General features: G+C 33.2%; 1 protein-coding gene across 1 annotated transcript in view; it reads right to left on the bottom strand.

Annotated features, from left to right (window-relative positions):
- Positions 1-14,929: 14,929 nt before the first annotated feature.
- LOC112688224 (neurotrimin-like) overlaps positions 14,930-20,890 on the bottom strand; it is a 52,744-nt gene continuing 46,783 nt past the window's right edge. Inside the window, exons 5-6 of the mRNA XM_025561322.1 lie at positions 16,890-17,058; positions 14,930-15,880 (exon numbers count right to left, since the gene is read on the bottom strand). Coding sequence (XP_025417107.1) covers positions 15,762-15,880; positions 16,890-17,058 — 288 coding nt within the window. The 3' untranslated portion in view covers positions 14,930-15,761. The remainder of the gene's footprint in view (positions 15,881-16,889; positions 17,059-20,890) is intronic.

Raw genomic sequence — 20,890 nt, 5'->3', positions numbered from 1 at the left:
TGCAGAGTGCAATTGTTGAAATATATTTTAAGCAATAGCTTTTAGTTGTTTTTGTATTTTATTTATGTTATTTAGTTATGTAGTTGTTTTTAGTTTAAGACAGTTTGTTATGACCTACAATAAACAATAAAAGGGTCACAGTAATATTTGTTAGGACATCAGAATACATCTAGCAATCTTAATTGAAAAACCGTTTGGATTTTCTCCTCGTCACAGACCTGAGTAATATGATATCAATAAAATGTTATAACACCGTATGATATTGTAATTGTCGGAGTTGCATAATATTGTTCCACAAGCAAACGATCATCAGCTGCCGGGTAGGCATACCTTAAATGTATCGAACACATTATTTTTGCAATCTTTTATTGTAATGTTTACACGTTAACATAATTAATATTTGTAGTTTTACATGATGCACGTCGGTATAATGTTCACCGCAATACAATTAAATAAATAAACAATTACCGTGTTTAAAGGAATTGTTCGTTTTATAATTCTAATTCGACGGGCACGGTTTCATAAAGCTAAAACGTGGAGAAATAATGACCATAAAGTGGATTTTATCTCTTTTGTTCCTACCACAGGTGTACAACTGACAACTGTTAAGAATGTACGTCTGCGCTTGTAATGCCTATTCATGTTTTTGGTGCGGAAGATAACTCGTACGTTTAAGTTATCGTACACGGATGTAATTTAAAATACGCGTAACTTATTCGCATAACAATTTACTTGGGCCCTGGCACACGCCGCCCCGCACAAAGATTGTATACGAACGAACATAATAATTTTTGCGTTCCTATCCAAATACAAATATATTTCGCAGTTGTGTGCAGTACGGTGGCACGAATGTGTTTTGTAGGCTTATAATATTACGAAAATAGCAATGCTTAATCCAAACATGTTCTCCCGTAACTGCGAACAAAATTGTCTGTCGGGTGCAGTTACTGAAAACCACGGGATTACATTTGTATACGAATACATCCATATAAGATATGTTTCATTTGATGTTGTACAATACGCACATGGAGAAAAAACTACCCTCATGATTAAAAAAATAAATAAATAGCTTAGCCGAAGACGAAATTCGTTTTTATTATACGTTTCATTTACAATTATTTATTAATATTATTATTATTATTTTTTTTTTTATCAAAAACAAATATTTATAAGAAATGTGATTATTATTAACAATGGAAATGTCTGAGGGAGAGTTTTGTTATTGTTATTTATTTTTTTAACAAATTTAGAATCAAATTAATTAAAATGCTATTTCTTAATGCTTAAATATTTATTTGGGTTTTTATTTAAACGCAATATATTGACATACTATTTTAAAAAGGTAATTTTTTATTATAAAATTTGATCGAAAATATTTTGCTGATATTAATAATTATTATACTCCGTATTATTCAAACTCTTATAAAGAACACTTAAGTTCAAACGGTAATCCATTTTTTAGTTTTTATGAATGGCTTTTAATATATGTTAAAACTCTATTTTAACAGATTTAAAAATTGAATTAGCATAGTTAGTGACTAAAATGAAGTGAAATTAAATGTAATTTTTACCGTTTTAATAAAAAAAATAACACTCGTAGTATCAATTTGAATGTAAATTTACTTTGAACACGTAATACATACAAATTTGGACTTACCTTGTAACAAAAAATTATGAAAATAAGAGTTATTTCAGAATATACTTTAGAAAAAGATAAATTGGGTGAAATCCTATAAGACCTCTTTAGTTGCGTCTACTGTGCACGTATGTACGACACACGTAATTCGTAAAAGTATGATATTATGTGGTATCATATGGTATTCATTGGGATTAGAAAGAAAATGTGACTTTATCAACTCCGTTAAAATATCTTTGGATATTGCTAAGTTATAAATAATACATAGAATATGTATTTTGGTAGTATTTTAAATAAGCAGCGGTACACTTATCACGCAGGTCCATTCAATTCCTGGTAATTCTACTTATTTCAGGATAATATATTGTGTCATGCTTCTTCTGTGAAATGATTAGTTGGGTCGGTAAAATATACTGTGGCCCAGGCTATTAATTAACAGTTATGATGAGCATAGATTATCTTAACATTTAACCGGATGTACCTACAAACTTAAGTGTTCTTTTTAGAAAGCACTGGGAATATTCAACCCTACGAATTTTGTGAGCACACGTGCACAACCTCATATAATTAAATGAATTTATCAACCGTAAACGTCCGACAGACATATAATCAGGCACTCTCGCGCAACGTGTGTGTGCTTGTGTGTGGTATACACCACGAGTTGATCTTCTTTTATATTGTCGAAATACCGTTTTTCTGATGAGAAAATACACTTAGACGTTCTTTGATTATCGAAATGAAAATAAAACAAACATTCGATAAACCGTGGTGACTGGTAGTAGTTGCTGCGGTTGTTATCCGCGTTTACGACCGAATAAAATATTATATAGTACGGGTGCGCGGTAGTCCTACCCACAGTAGTTGGCGAGCACGTGAAAACTATCTGTTTTCGTACACGCCTCCGTATTTGTAACTTTTATTAAAAACATCCAATACAAGTGAAACTCGTACAAACTCCGCAGGTGCGCGTTCCTGTCCCGGCCTTTAAACGTTTAACCGGCTGTAAATGTACCATTTGTTGTTATAAAATCTTAGTGTGCTCACCGGCGTACAGGTACAGCTGGTGTAGTAATTCGATTTTTAGCAGCTGAATCGTTTCCGCAACGATCGTAATGTTTTATGCATAAAACGCATTAAAGTCTCATAATCTTCCTCGTCTGATCCAGAACGTGTAACTTTGAACCCGTCGAACAACGCTGCTGCGAGTGCACGTACATAACCAACTAATTAAAACGATGCGTACGGGGCCGTTCTTAAGATTTTTCCGCGTGCGGGCAACAACTTTTTGCCGCTTCTCTACCAGATACATGTCCGTCGCGCACAGGAAGATCCTCAGGAGCGTGAAACAGATTTCTTCAACTGTCCTTTAAGGAGGCCATCCTAAAATTGTTTTTACCCGTATTACTACACCTCTATACGCTATTTATTATACACAGGCATGCAATCTAAAAACAATAACTTTGTTCCGCAGGTTTTTACCTACGGATGGGATCAGTGGTATTGATTATCGATCGTCGCCGAGCGTTCGGTGCTCAGCTCTCGGCAAACCGTCGGGTCGGTCGTGTCTGTAATGTGGTACGTGTTGTTTTGTAATTGATTAATTGTTATGGATTTTAAATACTTTATGTTTGCCTTTTGGAAAGATGAGTTCACGCGTTGTAAATTCTACGACGATAGGTGCGTGTTGTTTACGAAAACTATTAGAACGAGACGTGGAAAATAAAACGTAGAAGATACCATGTCCGTCCAGTAATTGTAGACCTGAAGGAGAACTCTACACGCTGCTTTCAAAGTTGCGAGAGAACGCGCGCGTCAACTTCTTTCTTTTTTTTTTCACTTCGGAAAGTTTATTAAAAGTTTTTGACTAGTTGCTTGCGATAAATTACGATAACTGTAGTGTAACAGAATTCAATCGCAGCACAACAAAACAAAATCGTAGTGTAAATTATCATGAATTTGCGTACGCGCGGTCGGCGCTCAAATTAAACGCCAGCATTTACCGGTACGGCCCGATGATTCTTATAAACATATATAGTTATTGAAAATAAACTTTAACAGACGAATGAAATTCATCGTCCTAATATTACACGTAAATCTCAGTTCCAATGTCCTATTTAGCCGTTCTCGAACACATCAAAATTAATCCAATATGGTTCAATCGGAAAAAAAAATATGTCCTCTTTAATAGGTGTAAATTTCATTTTTTTAATAGAAAAGAGTATTCATTTTCAATGCCAAAAATGAATTATTTTTATTTTATTTTTTTATTTGTTATTTATTATTATTATTATTATTATTATAATTATTATTTACTAGTTGACCCGACAAATATTGTTTTAATAATAATATAAATTATTTCTAGAGAATATTTTGCTAGAAAAAAATTATTAATTTAATATAAGTGTGTAAGGATGTGGTACACAAGTGAAAGAAGTATGGAGTGCTGTAAACGGTGACAGAATATAAAAATAAAAAAACATTTATTTTTTTAATAATTTATTTAAATTGATCCTTTAAAATTATATATATCGCTAATTATGACAATATTAGTAAAAAACAATATCAATCCCTTAATGCAACAGAGTGTACAATATTTTTTATCATCCTATCTTTCGCCAACACAAACAAACTGGATGGTTCGAGAGCACGCCACGTAAAAGTGTCTGTGTGAAAAACATTATATGCTCAAGTCTAAGCTACAGACAGACATCGTTTGGCCTTGAGATTTATTGATAGTCATTGCAAATGCCAATCTAATTGGAAATTGAAGGCGTTTAAATTGTATTAGCACATCGGTAGGTATAATAGGAATTCGTGATAATAATATATTTTCTCCTCGAAATTTTCCATTTAAAATGATGGCTTCAATAACATTTTTCATTAATTTTTAAATTTTTTAATGACTAATCGCGTGCCGTTGCACAACCACCACGGGTTCAAATTACGAAGCAAAATAACAGGAGATCCAGCCTTCAGTTGTAAATTATGCGATGGCTAGACTGATAAATCCAATGAGTTTAAAAACTCTGTTGGTTAATTTACAGCTTCAGTAGCATCACAAACTGTATCAATAGATTTGAATGACACCAAGTCTCTTGGTAACAAATGTTGTATCTTGAGATTCAATTCGTTGACGTCCACATTTTTTGCTGCTAAAATTGCTCTTTCTGCCAGCCACTCATGATTTGTATATTGTCTGTATACATTAGAAATATCTGGTCAATGAGAGCATCTTGCGAATCAATGATTGTGCAGAAATGAGTCGAGAATTTTGTGCATCCTGTTTTATCTGGAGTAACTTTCTCATCACCGATATTTAACAATTGTTTTGAGAATCTTCCGCACGCAGCTTTTTTTGATTGAACGCAAGTATCGAAATCGTTCGCTCTCTCTATCTTTACATACATGTCGACCATGAATTGTTGACAAAGTTCACGACGTCGTAAAATAACGTTGTCATGATCGCGTCTAATCATCAACCGTATGCATAATAATCCTTCAAACTAACATTTTTGTTTTAGCAACTGTTGCAGGATCTTGTTGTTTAATATTTATGCAATACCCGTCATTTAATACCAAAAATAAAATTAATAGTTCTTAAATAGTTTTTAATAGTTTTTTAATAGTTTTTTAATAGTTTCATTTAATAATTAATTTTCAATTCCGTAGTTATCGACCGGGTTAAAAATTATTAAATTAAACTACGATTTATTAAACAATAGCACTTTTCCAAAAAATGTTTTCGTAAAAACCTTTTTCGAATAATTACGAACAAGTTTAAAAAAATTTAAGCTAAATCGGCCCAGCCGTTCTCAATTGATGAAATGTTATTGTAATATTGGTAACCAAGTAATATTTATATTTTTATTAATACTTAATTTATCATTTTCAATACATAAAAATGTTCTTATTATTTTTATATTTTAAGTAATTATAAGTATTTAGATAATAGTAAAAAGGAAAACTAATTTTCTCAAATAAATGAATAAATGAAATTATTTACCAAAAATAGAATATAATATATATATATATAAAAAATGGGTACCTAGGGCTACAACTCGTTTGCGAACATTTACTTTTTTCGCTATTCGTTTGCGCAAAAAAACAATTTGATTATGCACATACATTGCAGCTAACTGTGATAAGAAAAAGAAAACTCATTTGTGCATACAGTTATTTAGAAGGTACTTCAATATTAGATCTAAATAACTGAAAAAATTAGTAAATCGACAATTTTTTTAAATCTTTATGGTTTAAAAAGTAATTTGCATGTAGGTGACTCTGGATATAAATTAACATTTTTAAAAAATACAAATCTGAATGAAATTTTCCAAGTATTTACATTTCCAACTCTGAACTTCATCATTTTAACGCTAAGGAATTTCTTGTCTTTGTTAGCGAGAATAAGAATAACTCCCTAGCTGACGAATGGTAAATTGAAAAAAAATCTTTTTGATATTTTGAGTTTTTGAATTAATGTCTACATTATTTTGTGTTTTTTTTTTTTTGGATTTTTTAGGTAAAGGCTCCATTCAATTTTTCTTGATTGATATTTTATAATAAATATTCGATGACGTTTAAATTAATTGTATAATAACGCAACAATTAATATTTTAATAATCAATAACTATCCATTGTACATGTGAAAAAATGAAATCGAACTTTTACTTAGAATCAGTCTAAAAATGTTACCAACCCCTAAAATCATCTAGAAGAGGCTATCGATCACTTGCGATCAGTCTTTTATATGGATGTATTGAAAAAAAGTATATTTATCGTGAAAGTAAATCGAGATGCATATGATTAGTTAACATAATAGTGCTTACCTATTTTTTTAAGCAATCTCTGGAATATCGAAGTTATTTTTTAAGTATATAATTTATTAATTTATTACTTCATTACTTGTACGATATAAAATTTAAATTGTACGCAAGTATCAAATGTATCGCAACAATTTTAACTATTCAGGTCTACGAGAATTATTATCTAATATATATATATATAATTCTATGTATTGTTTATTTACCGAAGTATAGTATAAAACAAACGTTAAAAGTACGAGATTAACTCGTACCATTAAATTATTCAATATTCTTCTCCATCGATTTTTCTTCACAATGGTTGTATTAGCCGAGTTGTTTTATATAATTTTCTCTTGTATACTCAAGAGTCCAGAGCGTAAACAATATTTAAGTTTATAATACTGTTATTATCGTGTACGAGTATACGTGAGAAAAATAGTGTAAACAGAAATACGATATTTATTTTGTTTCTAATAACATAAGCCATAATGCGAAGTACAAATGGTCACGGTTATAAATATCGGGTACCGAGAAAATATATTTTCGCAATTCGATGTCTACGATTTTTTTTCTGGATCAATTTAAACTTGGCTCGCTTACGACGACATGAAATACCTCATACTTTTAACGAAAGAGTAATATTTTTCCATGACGTGTACAAACATATACTGTTAATCCTCAATTTAAATGTTGAGTACTGGATAATGAACGCTTGACACCGAACGGCACAGTACCCACGGAAAACATGGATTAAGCCGTAAGAGTATGAAATAAGCGATTACATATTTTTATAAAATAAGAACTTTGACTGTCAAAAAGTCTAAGCATAAATAGAAAATGAAATAAAAAAAAGAAGGTACAACGTGAAAAAAAGACGCCTTCGAAAATCATAAATATCAAACATTTTAATATTTAAAACAACTGTAAGTAAATAAAATTGTATTCAATATATATTTTAACCAATACAAAATGGTGTGAGTTTATGAGGATGAAATTATTAAGTTAAAATTTGAAGATCGCATATTCATTTATTTTTATAATTTTTTTTTTTTTTACAAAATTTAAGCACTACCATTGAGATATTATTCGGGTTTTGCACGTAACAGAAGGAACAAATATTTTACTAAGACATTAGTAGAAATGTTATACGAGTTGCCAAAAAACTGCTCAGTGTTTTGCTAATATCTTATTATATGGTCGAAAATGTTACGAAAGGTTTCAGACTCGTCGTAATAAATGTTAAGTTCTTCTGGAAAATTTCGACCTTCAACTTGTAACGATTTCACGACCGAAATTAAGAAGTCAAACACATTTGTGGGATTTCGTTACATTAAAATGAATCATGAAAAAAGAGAAAAAAGGCAACTTGGAAAGCGGCCAACCGACGAAAGTTACAACGGTTCACTCAGTCATAAAAATTTGTCATTGATTTTTTTTTTTTTATGTGCACATAAAAAGCCTTTGTGTGAAATGTTTACGGGAGTTATTAGCAGTAGGTGCAGTAACCGAAGGCTGTACAAGGAAAACACGGAAAAACTTCGAATTAAAGGTGACGTCCTCTGTTCTTATGTACCGTTTTGCTTATATTCTCCGACTTCGTCTCGTCGCAAACAAACATAATATTCGTAACGTTGGCGTTGTTTTTTAATTCGTGTTATTGGAACGCGAAGTGGATTAAAGCGGCAGGCGTGTATTGTTTAAATATTTATTCTCACACTCACGGAATCCTGAAGATTTGAGATGCGTGATTAGAAATCGTTTGGTTTCAGAATAAAGTTTCGTACACAAAGATAGAATCTGATACAGATTCGCGTATAGGAAAACATGAAATATGTGCGTGCGATTTTAAGCCCGACTCCCATGAATTGTACGAGGTTTGAAGGTAACAGTTTTCGAACGCGAAAAACGTTCGATAAACCATTTCCGGTCTTATTGGTGTGAAGCTAACCGGCGGTGGATGTATGACGTACACGATGTTCGGTGCGTTGTTGTAAATTATCCCGAGATGTACAGTAAAGAATACTTATACGCATGTTATATGCGCGTACGTATATAACGTTTTCTTTCACGTTACGTTTTGTTCATTTTAAGACATTTTTATACTTACCTCGTTCGGTCTGATCGTCAAATATTCGTCGGATTTACGTGTAAAATATTATTAATATAATGCACAGATCGCAGGTACAACTACCTACTATTATGAAATGGTCATGTAACCCGTGTCAGGTCGTACCAACGTTTTACCTGTGTAATGAATGTGTAAACAGACATGTTAAGATACGTTTGACGGGTATCTCTACCTATACTGAACAATAGCATAATTGGCATCCGTTCAAGCTTGTATAGAATTACAATTCATCACGCCGAAATAATGTTGAATTCCGATTGCAAAATAACAGTTTTCACCGAACGTTTGATCAACTAATAATATTATAGAAAAAAATATTTTATAACCATAATAAGCTCAGTTTGTTGAAGTAGTTTAATAGGACAAAAATCGTTTCTCTAAAACGGAGCGGTTTACATTTAACGCGAGTAGTACAATTATTTTAACGATAGACATGGACGCGCTCATAACAATACCGTCCGATGCGATCTTGATAAAATTTAATTTAAAACGTTGTCGGTTAAGAAATCTTTTTGTAAAAGTCCAATCGTTCTACAAGAAACTCGAATACTCACAATTTTTTTCTCGGACGCCGCCGGGAGACAAATAACTTTTTTTTTTCTAGATATTTAACGCCTTCAAAAAATAAATTCTGATCAAGGCACAGGCCCGTACCATTTTAAGTCACTAGACGGCTACTAAATAAATTTTAGCTGACGGTTGACATTTTTTCAATAAAACCCATTGAGGGTGGACGGCAAATCAGTAGTTTGATTTTTACAAACGCCTGATCAAACCATAACACGTTGTAAAATAAAAAATAAAACATGTGAGACATAGAATAATTGTAATAAACAGTTTAATGATACTCATATAATAATATATAATAATATGTACATGGTTTATTCACAATATGTATAGGTAATAACCGTGTTGCGTACGATAATGGTGGTTATTAAATGTGTGTATACAATTATTATCAACTAGGCATTTTACATTTTTCAACTATCGTATAATTAAATATTATTGTTAATAATAATGTATATAAAGACGCTAAATAGTACATAAAAATCGGTATTTTGTACAAATACAATTTAATAATATAAATTCAATATAATATATTACAGAACAATATAATTATAAAAACCAATGGATTCGAAAACAATACGCAATAATCTTCTAAAAAAAAAAATGTCAACAACTTCAATTATTTGATAACATACAACAAATATTTAAACTTTTATAAATAAAAATAAGTAACGAAAAAAACAATACTTATAAAATATAATGAATTTTATAGTATATTATTATAAACTTACGTTTGAGTTGTGGGTGGATGAGTAGAATGGAATTAAAATGTATCTACAAGTATTAAGAATTTTGACTGAGGGCTACAGTTTTAGTTTCAGCACGCTGTTCTTGTTAAGAAAAAAAACTCGAATATTGTGTGAAATGTTATAGCCGCCTACGGATTAAGAAAAACATGAGTAATGAAATTTTGTTCGGTTATTTTTGATATTTATGCCGAAACTATTAATTTATTCAAACTCGCATTCCGACATGACAGTTTGTGTTGGGCTCCGTAGTGAGTATTAATAGATAAGAAAACGGTCAGACGAGTTTCTTTGGTGTAAAGTTATCTTATCTTATGTCACAACCCGTTTTTGTGCGGTATCCAAGCAAGTTCACTTGAATGTAATTTTTGATTTTCATCTGAGACTTACAATCGAGAAGGGGAAAAAATGTAATTGTAATGTAAATGTGATATGAAAAAAATACTCTAAATAAAAAAAACGACATAATATTTTATAATATATATATATATATGTGGAGGTATCTACATTTATGTGTATATATTTTTTTTTTATTAGTTTTTTTCTTTTCATAAACTAGATTAGTGTTATGTATACAGACAGACATTGCGAATTAAATTAACGACGAAGAATACTCGAAAAGGGTAAATACGGTTAACAGAAAACGAAAGGAAAAAAACAACAAAAATCGTGTACAAACAAGCGGGATAATTTATTACGCGATCTTTGTCGACAGTGAAATCATAACATTATTATTATTTTGCTATAATCTTTTGCGCGCACACTTAGGTGGTGTAAATCGGGTCGCCAGCAAACGTTTCGCGGATACATAACGTTTTATGCAAATTTAGTGTCCTACCATTTTATCGTATATAAACGTATAATTTTACAAACAGTAGACTAATCTACTGCAATGATGTCACCAAAAACAGGGGTAATTTTTTGTAACTCGGTTAATCTTTACGTTCCGATTGGAATAAAATCTGAATTAAATAGGTGATTCGTACCTCTTTGAAATATCTTCTAACAATCATATGGAGAGGGTTGCTACTGGTCGACCGATATAATAAATTAGTAATTTTTCCAACTTCTCTGACATTTTTTTTGTTGATGTTAACCGGAAAACGTTGGAACGTACAATGTTTCGATGCTCAACGAATCGTTTACGAGAGGGTACAATTTATCACACAGTTATTATATGATTTCGTGACTCCACGTCGACTAGCCGGAGATTTCTTTCGGAATCGTTGGCGGGACTGAAGGACGAATCGAGTTCGATGGGCGAATGATTGCGAAACGAGTACCACAAAGGAATTAGCAAACATTGATTAACGGCACTCGCCGTACGGCGTGGAAAACCACCACCTGAGTTCCGAAAACGATACGATTCCGTGCGCGGATTGGTTTGACGTAAAAGGCGGCCGGGTGCTCATTCGTGAAACGGTTTTGGGGGAAGGTTGTAAAGGCAATAGTGCGGTTCGAGTGACTGCTATTTCATTGCGAGTTAATTTAAATCGGTATCGTCTTTGCGAGGTTCAACACAAACGGATGGGCATCCGACTCGGTTGGACAGCGGTACACGAACACGTATACCGTTTTGAAACGTTGAAACGATATTTGTACGTGGTAATAATAACACAATGGTAATGCGGTCACACGTCGTTGTACACGGATTTCGAATTCAAACTGGTCGCCGGAACATCGAAGAGCAGTTGCAGAAGTGTCTGTTTACACCGCACGACGCGGGGGGAATGGCCGATTTCGGTAGGCGCTCTTGACGAGATCCTGTAATTCGAATAGCTTTTGCTTCGTTAAGTAGACGAGTACTTTCACCTTATTGGTATTTCGCAAAACGACACTATAATTTAATATAGCCAGTGTACAACACGAGTAAGCACTCGAACGCCCTACGGCAATGATAGCGAATTTCATTTCATTTATAATACTCGTATATAACTCGTCAGTCGGTACGGAGCGCTACGCGATGACAATAAAGATTGATAGAACCCCGTTAACCAATCTCTGGGATGTTAACGGAAAAGAGAGAAAAAACAAATATGAACGAAACCTGCCGTTGAAATGTGTAGGTGATTTTTCCGGGAAGGGTCGAAGGGTCGGTATAAAAAAAATCGTTTTCATCATTTCGATTATTTATTAATTATGTTCTGATATCCGCGCAGTTCGCTGTACATCTCGGCAAACGATACGAATATCGATAACACAAGGTTAACGATGGACAAATTTCAAAAGTTTAAGCTTTTGTGCCTTATGTGACTGCTTTTAGCGTACAACTATAAATTGATGAGATATTTTGAATTATAAATGTTTTTTTATTATTTTAAGTTTTAATCGTTTTAAATTTTTTACCTCAAATCTTCAATTAATTTTTAATTTTTTAATCGGCCTTCAGTCCATTTAGTCTGTTTGCACGATGGTTGTCGGGTCATTGTAGTGATTCCGATTTTTTTTTTAACTGTAATTGATTCGTAATGTAAGAAAGAAGTTTTGTCTTACTCGTTTCGATATTATTTTGTTTTATCTTTGTAAACCGTATAGATACAGCCAGTGTACGTACAGATCTTTGAATCGCACACCGATCGTAAATCACCTCGACTATATTGATAATAATAATATTTTATTGTAAACAATTGGTAAATGAAAATGTTCATTAGGGGCACCGAGAGTGTTTGTTAATGGGGTTTTAATCGATTGTATACTTTTATTTATCTGCGCGGCGTTGTGGTCGGTTTAACTTGCTCGATTTGACAGCGTATACGCGTACATTGTGTACGGTTTAATTTTTTTATTTCGGGTTTTTTACCGTATGATATTTTTCGCATTAATTTTCGCAAAACCTTATTATTATTTCGGCGTTTAGAGGCGCCGATTTTTTTTTTTAAAACGTAACGAAATAACGGTAGGTACGGTACGCCACTTAAATGAGGTTGTTTTTTTTATTCTCCGAGCACGTAAAGTTATTCAATTTGAAATGGTTCTTTGTTCCAGTGCAATAATAGTTCAGTAGATTTTCCGAGGAATCTAAAAGGTCAGAAAAAAATATTGCACCCGGTTAATATTCAATGCTATGGGATACAAGTATCTAGTTTTCAGCAAATATAATACGGGTGTTCAAACAATGACCGGTGTCATTTTATTCGAACGGTGTACAAGTTGTGTAACGCATTGAACTAGAATGTATGTAGATACTAGTGGACGTGGTCTACACCATCCAAGGAATATTCTGTATAAAATAATAATAATAATCATAAATAATTCATGTTTTTCAATTTTCTACTTAAACTACCACATGCTCAGTAATAAAATAATACGAGGGATTGAACGCGGAATAAAAATATGAAACAGTTCAAGATTATTAGGTACAGTTTATCATTATTTCAAATGGCCACGGTTTAAAATTGTAGTACATTGGGATGAAAAAAAAAAAAAATTGCTTTGTTGTTTTAAAATGAAAACGATAACGTTACGTCGGTTAACAGTCGATTTATAATAGAGAGTCTGTACAAATTATCGGGAATCGACAATAATTGGGATTTTCAGGACACACATATTTCAAAATCGATGTTTTTTTTCTTTGCGCCGTATGGACGACTAGAAAAAAATAAAATAAAAGTTAGTCAAACTAGTGCGGTTTTCTTTGAACATCATGATACATATATATATATATTATATTAAATTATTTATATTAATTATATTAAAATATCATATGTATTCAACGGTTAAAAAAGGAAAAATGGTTCTTTTTTACGAAAAGGTTGTTGACGTTCGGCCTCCGTCGATTTCTGTCCGTGTAAAGTAGGTACTCGTAAATTATCGGAAACGGATTTTTCTACACTCAATAGATCGTGAACGGAATAATAATATTGTTATCATTACAACGCACAACGGTCGTTTGAAGCCTGCAACGTCACATTATTCGCAGGACAACCGGGCGTACGGGGTATTATATATTTATAGCTCGCAAAAAGTATAACGTTTCGCAATTTCTGTACGTTATTGTTAATTTATCGGTTTCGAACCGTTACGAATGGTTAATTTCTATCGTCCTACGCCGCCGCCGCCGCAGCTATGCTCTGCAGCAGAAGCGTGCGCATAATAATGTCCCGAGCGTAACGTAATTTGTATGTGGACACCCGCACCGTCCGTAATTGCCATTGTCCGCGTGTACAGTGTTGTTGTTATTATTATTATTATTACGACAAAGTTTGCGTGCGGTTAAATATTGCGGTGAAAAATCCGAAATTCCGGCCGGAACGCAAAATGTTCGATGGTAAACGACGCGCCAATGCTGCTCGTCAATCATCGGCCCCCGCGTGGAGTGTACGCGTGCAACGACCGCGGAGAGTGAAACCCGGTCCCGGGGGGTATATCTTAAGGTAAATCTTAATTTTTTTCGCATCGTTCGTGAAATTCTTATCATTATATTGTGTTTAATTTTTAATAATTTGTAGTCCCTAATTTCCGGACCCGATCATCCTTTCTCGGCAGGCCTGGCAACAACTACGTGTTTTTGCTCAAAGATGTCGACAACGTCGTTCGCGACGTTCTTGCCGTGACAAATGTACGTTGTTGTCCGACCGCCGGCTGCGAAATGTTTTATAACTTTGTAGGCGATCGTCGATTGCGATTTTCTTTTACTCGCGCGGTTCGTTTTCGTTTCGGGTAACGATTTTGTCTCACGGAAAAAGGTTTTGGCGTTTCCGTTGAAGTGGATACGGCACGATATTATTATTCAATTACGAAAATACCTGTTCGACGAGTTATATTGTTGTACGAATAACAGAGAATATCAACAGTAACGGTTTTATAATTTTTCTCCCCGTTGTAAGCATTCGAGTGTAACGCAAACATGTCGACTAAAATTATTGCACATGAACGGCGTATTTTTTTCCTCCCCCCGACGTAATGTCAAAGTTTTCTTCGCAACACCGCATGTTATCGGGGTTGACGGCTATCGAGCGACGATGTGTTACATGCAAGCAGTGCGCGTCGTACCCGACGGTACCCAACAGATAATTCATTTCGGTGGTATACGTACATTGCTATTTTATTATTTTTTTTTTTTTTCCGGACCATCCGACAATTCTCGCGTGTTCGGACTTAATTCGACAGTAAACTTTAAAAAAAAAAAAAAAAATGTTAAACGAACACGCGAAATGTCCGATTATGCCCGAACAATTATTATCACTACATCAATTAGCGTTGAACAGGCGGCTGCGGTGGCGGCGACAAATGACGATATAGGTGTACAAGCAGCAGTACAGGTAAACGGTACACAACGTTGGTTAACATAAAATATATTATAACATACTCTCGTACATTCGAGTAAACAATGTAAAATATTTTTGTAGAAAAGTTACGGAAAAAACGATGGGTCCATTTACTTCAACCACCGATGAAAAAATGATGTTCAACGATGCGGACGTGTAAGCCGATCGGAACAAACCGCCCTTAGGCGTGGAAAAAATTTCTGTACAATATACTATATATATATATAACTGTAATAATATAAATTTTTATGCGTTCACAATAATTGCTAAAAACACACGTATGTAGTATGCCGAGAACGCGGCACGAGTGATATAATAATATATTATATTAAGGTAAATTATAAAATATTTTTCATCATCGCGTCAACGGTCCACACGAACTAGGCATATGGTACATAGTTAGTTATAATATGCGAGTGACGAATATCATTGCGTAATGCAGGCACGCGTTTGTTCGAGCCCGCACGAGTTTTTCGGTTTTTTTATTTTAATTTTAATTTTAATTATTTTTTCCTTAGGTTTTAATGTTAGAACGTGCAACGGTGCACAGTACACACGCGTGTCGTGTATAAAATAATAATAATCGTTTTTGGACAGGAACGATGGACGCGTTTATTATCTCAGCTGATCGTCGGTCCGAGTGAACGTCCAGCTCAGGATCATCACGCACAGTATCGTGATGGAACTGTTGGACAAGCCGGCCGAACCGGTCTGCATGGCAGCTGGACTTTCGCCTGCGGGGAAAAAGAAATATACACACATCCCGTAAATAAAATATTTACATAATATTTATCGTGTACACCAGAATTATATATTGTTTATTGTATCGTATTGTTCTCTAGAACGAGAAAAGTTAAAAAATGAAAAGATTTTAACGGAGAACCATAAATTTGACAGTTACCCAAGTACACTTTAACCAGTAATTTTAATTGGTGAGACAATTTTGTACGCTTCACAGTTGTTCTTAAGAAAATAAAAAAAAAAAAAACAAGGAGGATTCATTTAATATTTTAAGGAAAGGTATTGGTTATAGAATGTTTTGTAACCAACGGTAAGGGTCCGGTTACGAATGACGTTTGGTATGCGTGTCTTGGACTCGCTTACGGTAGCGCGGTCAGTACGCGAGGCCCGGGAGTGCGGATTCGAGGACGGGAAATTCGATTATACTCGAAAAATTTAACCACGAAAATAAGCAATAGCTTACTAACTAACCGAGCTCATTCTGTTTGACGACGATCCGAAAAGCCAAAAGAATTCGGAACGCAAAACGGCAATCTATAAACCTGGTTTAATCCAGTCGGGATTTCAAGGAAATTTAGTTTATCGGCAAGTACATTTTTCGGATGCTCGTTAATCCGCACCGTAATGCTTCGTGGTTTTAATGTTTTCGTACGTTACACGTTTTTTTAAGTGTGCAAAACCGATTTTGATGCTTTTTTGACGCCCACGTGGCGATCTGTCGTGCACAAAATTACGAAGAACAGAGAGCGTTTATTCGGAAACATTGGCCGTGAAAAACGGACCAGCACTGACCGATTTCGATGATTATTGCTCGATAATGACACGAACTAACCGATCCGCACTATTGTTATTGCTGTTATTTCGTCGACGCTGTAGTCGTAAAACGTTGCACGACAACGTTATTGCACGACAACGTTATTGCACGACAGTTAAACAATATTTTAATTTGTTGCCATCGCGAAATCATTCGTCGCCGACGAGTAAATTATTCCGATAGCTCACCGTTTAGGACGTGCACGACCACGCTGGATACGTCCGCGTTCGACGGGTTGCACGAGTATTTTCCTGAGTCCGCTTGCACCGCGTCTTGTATGAGTAGATAACTGACCGTCACGTCACCTTTCTCGGTTACCACGCTCACGCCGCCTCGAACCGAGTCGTAGCTGATCACCTGAAACATCACACCAACGTTTTACCAACAATAACAATATCGGTCCCGGTTACGACCCGCTCTTCTAGAAGGAAAATATAGGTTTAAAATTACTGAGAAAGAGAAAGAGAGAGAACATTAATTTATGTCGTGCGGTTGTAACGTTTGTTCATTAATATTTGTATGGTAATATAACTATCAATTCATATCTTCCATGTATATTTTATAGTTTTGTAAGATCATTAATTTTTTTTTTTTTGAGAAATTATAAATCTCCCACAAAAAATTCGAAAATACACCACCGGGTAAAACCTGTTATAATACGCATAAATATACATAATGGAACACGCATGAATAATACTGCGCAAGATGGACTCCCAAACTTTTAATCGGTGCGAGCCAACTTAACTTTAAAATGTGGTGACGGACCTAACCGAATTCGAACCACTTTCTTTTCGTTCAGTGAGACACGAATGATTATTATACTAATTATATACATAAAAAAAAAAAAAAAAAAACAAATAATTCAAATTGAACTTATGATCTGTTTTGTGTGATTTCAAACGTATTATGGTATTCAATTAGATTCATACATAATTTGATATTTACAAGAGTATTAAAAATATATAGCATATATTATTGATACGTTACATAATATAGCATACTTGGTTAAAGTAAAAAAACAGCAGCTTTGCGCATATATTAGTTGAAGAAGGGTTTCCGAGAAGTCCAGTTTGCAATATAATAATTTATAACTATTTTAAAGGTTTGTTGGAGAACCATCAGCGTCACAACTGGACCTCGACACAAGATAATATCAAGGATGTTTATATATGTTTCATAAAAAAAGATTCTCCGCATGGTGATGGTCGAAAAAAAATAATTTGTGAAATTAATTGGATAACAGAGGATATGAAAACTATTGCGTTTCGAGTAGGGTAAAAAGATTCAAAAGAGTTTATGACTAAAAGTAATTCGACCGCTAGTAATTTTTACGGGTTTTAAGAAACACGTATGGTATAATGGTTGAAAATATTAAAATTCGAATTAAGCTTGCACTAAATAATAACATTAATATTATCTTATTGAATAATATTCCAACATTTTAAACTTCTGTTTCGAAATTAACAAGGTAATATTATTTAATCAAATATTTAGAAGGTAACTAACTAAAATTATTAATATGCCATTTTACATCGAAGGTATAAGAAAACTTGCATATTATTTCAATGTAACAACTTAAAAGGTTCTCAAGGACATTTACAGTTTTATAGTGTTCGGAATTCGAATATTTAAAAGAGGCTTAAACATAGTTTGAATCACGTTCAATATATAACTACGGTTGTATTCTAAAGTTTAAATAATACAGTAAACGTATTCAAGCACTAACTCCTTATTAATATTTCCTGTTTTAGCATAGTATAATATAACTTAACGTTCCAATTTATACGACATTAAAATTTTTGCGAAAGTAATAATACGAACAATTTCATTATGTTAATTTTTTAATGTACCAAATTATAAACAAAATCGTCGTGACTTATAGTGAGAGTCTAGCATATAATTATACTTTGTAGATGTAATGAGTCAATCAAGGTATTCCGTTTAAAATATAGTTTTATTGTCATTCAATATAATAACTAATTTACTTCACGTGATAGTAAATATAAAATGCATGTGTTGCAGGTTAGGATAGGTATTAGCATGGCTATCATTTGAAATTTTGATAATCGTTATTAGACGGCTGATCTGTGTTGCTTATAAATATGCATTATTCGAGTTCGTCATATCCTACATCTTCAGTGTCTTGTTATTGTTATATAATATTGTCTTATTATACTCGTATTATACAATTATAACATATATGCTGTTGAATTAATTTCCAAAGAAATAATATGTAGTTTTAAATAAATAAATTTTTAATCAATCGATAAAACATATGACAATTGTTGAAGCTATTACTCGTAAATTTATAATATTTGATGTTATATAAATTGAAACCTTTCTTTATTTCTACTGCAGATAGAATACACATGAAATTTGATTATTATTTTAATGATTCGATAGACGATCGTAGAAATAATTTGTGGACGAATACTTATAAGATTTAAACAACGAAGAAAGCGTTTTTTTAAGTAGGAGATAATAAGTAATGTTTTCTACTTATTCTATACCTATTAAATTTCATATTTATAATGTACGAAATAGTAACGGCATTTTATTAAAAAAATAAATTATCGTGTACAATATCAGACTTGTTCCTTTATGCAAACCAATAAAATATTTGATAAAATATTTATGCTTGACTACAACTACGTTTGGAGTGAAATTGCAACGAAAAAAATATGAAACAAAATAAATTTGTACTTTTGATGCAATACGCACTTATATACGAGTTAATGGATGTTTTATGAATATACGAATAACAGTTTTTGTAATTATTAGTAAGTAAGTATCTGAACACAGTATAACATATACAGCATCATAATGTATTTTATTTATTTTTTCAAAACCAAAATTATGTACTATACAAACTCATGGCGCTTAATAACGGATGAATATTTGTTGTAAACATTTCCGTATGAAATGCACTTAGGTGTTTTAATTTTTTGAAATTTGTTTTTAAATCGTTGTAAATGAATTGCGGGTTTCTGTCGAAAAAATAGCGTTAAATTTTTGTACATGTACAAATAAGTAACGATTAGTTTCTAGGAAGTCGGTTTATTAATTTTACATTTAACAGCGATATTGCATTTTATTCCGCGTGCAGTTGCTGTAAATTAAAAATGAAAATAAAAGTGATTAAATATATAATTGATGTATTTAATAAAAGTTTATCGTTAAAAATTAAAATCTCTTGTTATTCCTGTAGGTCGATAGAGATCGGCATTTGCTTATATTTCACTCTAGTCCATGGACTGCACTGCACGATTTATTTTTTTTCCCCTATACGGCTATAATTGACCGGGATCCGGTATGCGATCAGTCCGGAGCACGGGTTCACGTTACTAACCTAACCGTACGGTTCAATAAACATGGACGTAGGAGTGGAGTGACTGCAGTGAAATATAAAGAATTTTATGCGCCTATAAGGCAGAAACCGAATTCCATGCCGGTATGTTGAAAATTTCTGAATTCCGTCCCGGGGGCGGAGCAGCTAGGACCGGATTCCGTCCCAGCGGTGGTGCAGAGGGTACGATAATCATTTTGGGCCTTTTCCACGATTAATTTTATATTGCTTTTATATTTATTGAAATTTTATTGTTATGTGTTGTTATGTGTACAGCGCAGAAATGCTAATTGGATACACTCAATATTTTTGCGCAGGGCAATGCGATTTAGATTCCGTTTTTTTAGACGGATGTTATACTTAATAATACACGTTTTTACGGTCTATAAACTCGAATTTGTACAACACGCTCATGCATGCGTGGTGTAACTTTTTTCCTTAAATGGTGACCCCCCACGAATTTTTTTTTTTCATATTTTTTTTTATGAACTTTCAACCAACTTTATGTTCAAAATCGTCTTGTATTACAGAGATTTAACGAAAAGCTTTAGATATTTAAAAACATACAATTAAAACCGATAGCATAATTATTAAAAGTAAGTGATGTGAAATCGGCTATCCGGAGTTGTACAATAATAATCAATACACAAGGTTTTTGCGGTACCGCGTCCCGGCGATAATGACCCCATAAATTACTTATAAATTTGATAACGTCGTATTTGCAGATATGGAATTTTACAGTAATGGAAGTTTCCATCTCTGTATTTTATTAATTTACACCACACTCATTACACGAGTGGCACTGCTTGATAGTTACTAGCATCGTTATAGTAGTAGGGTACA

The sequence above is a fragment of the Sipha flava genome, unplaced genomic scaffold, assembly GCF_003268045.1.
Source record: "Sipha flava isolate LNK unplaced genomic scaffold, YSA_version1 37_pilon_pilon, whole genome shotgun sequence".
Classification (NCBI taxonomy): Eukaryota; Metazoa; Arthropoda; class Insecta; order Hemiptera; family Aphididae; genus Sipha; species Sipha flava.
Note: the sequence above shows the minus strand (reverse complement) of the source record. Positions and strands in the feature narration are given on the sequence as shown.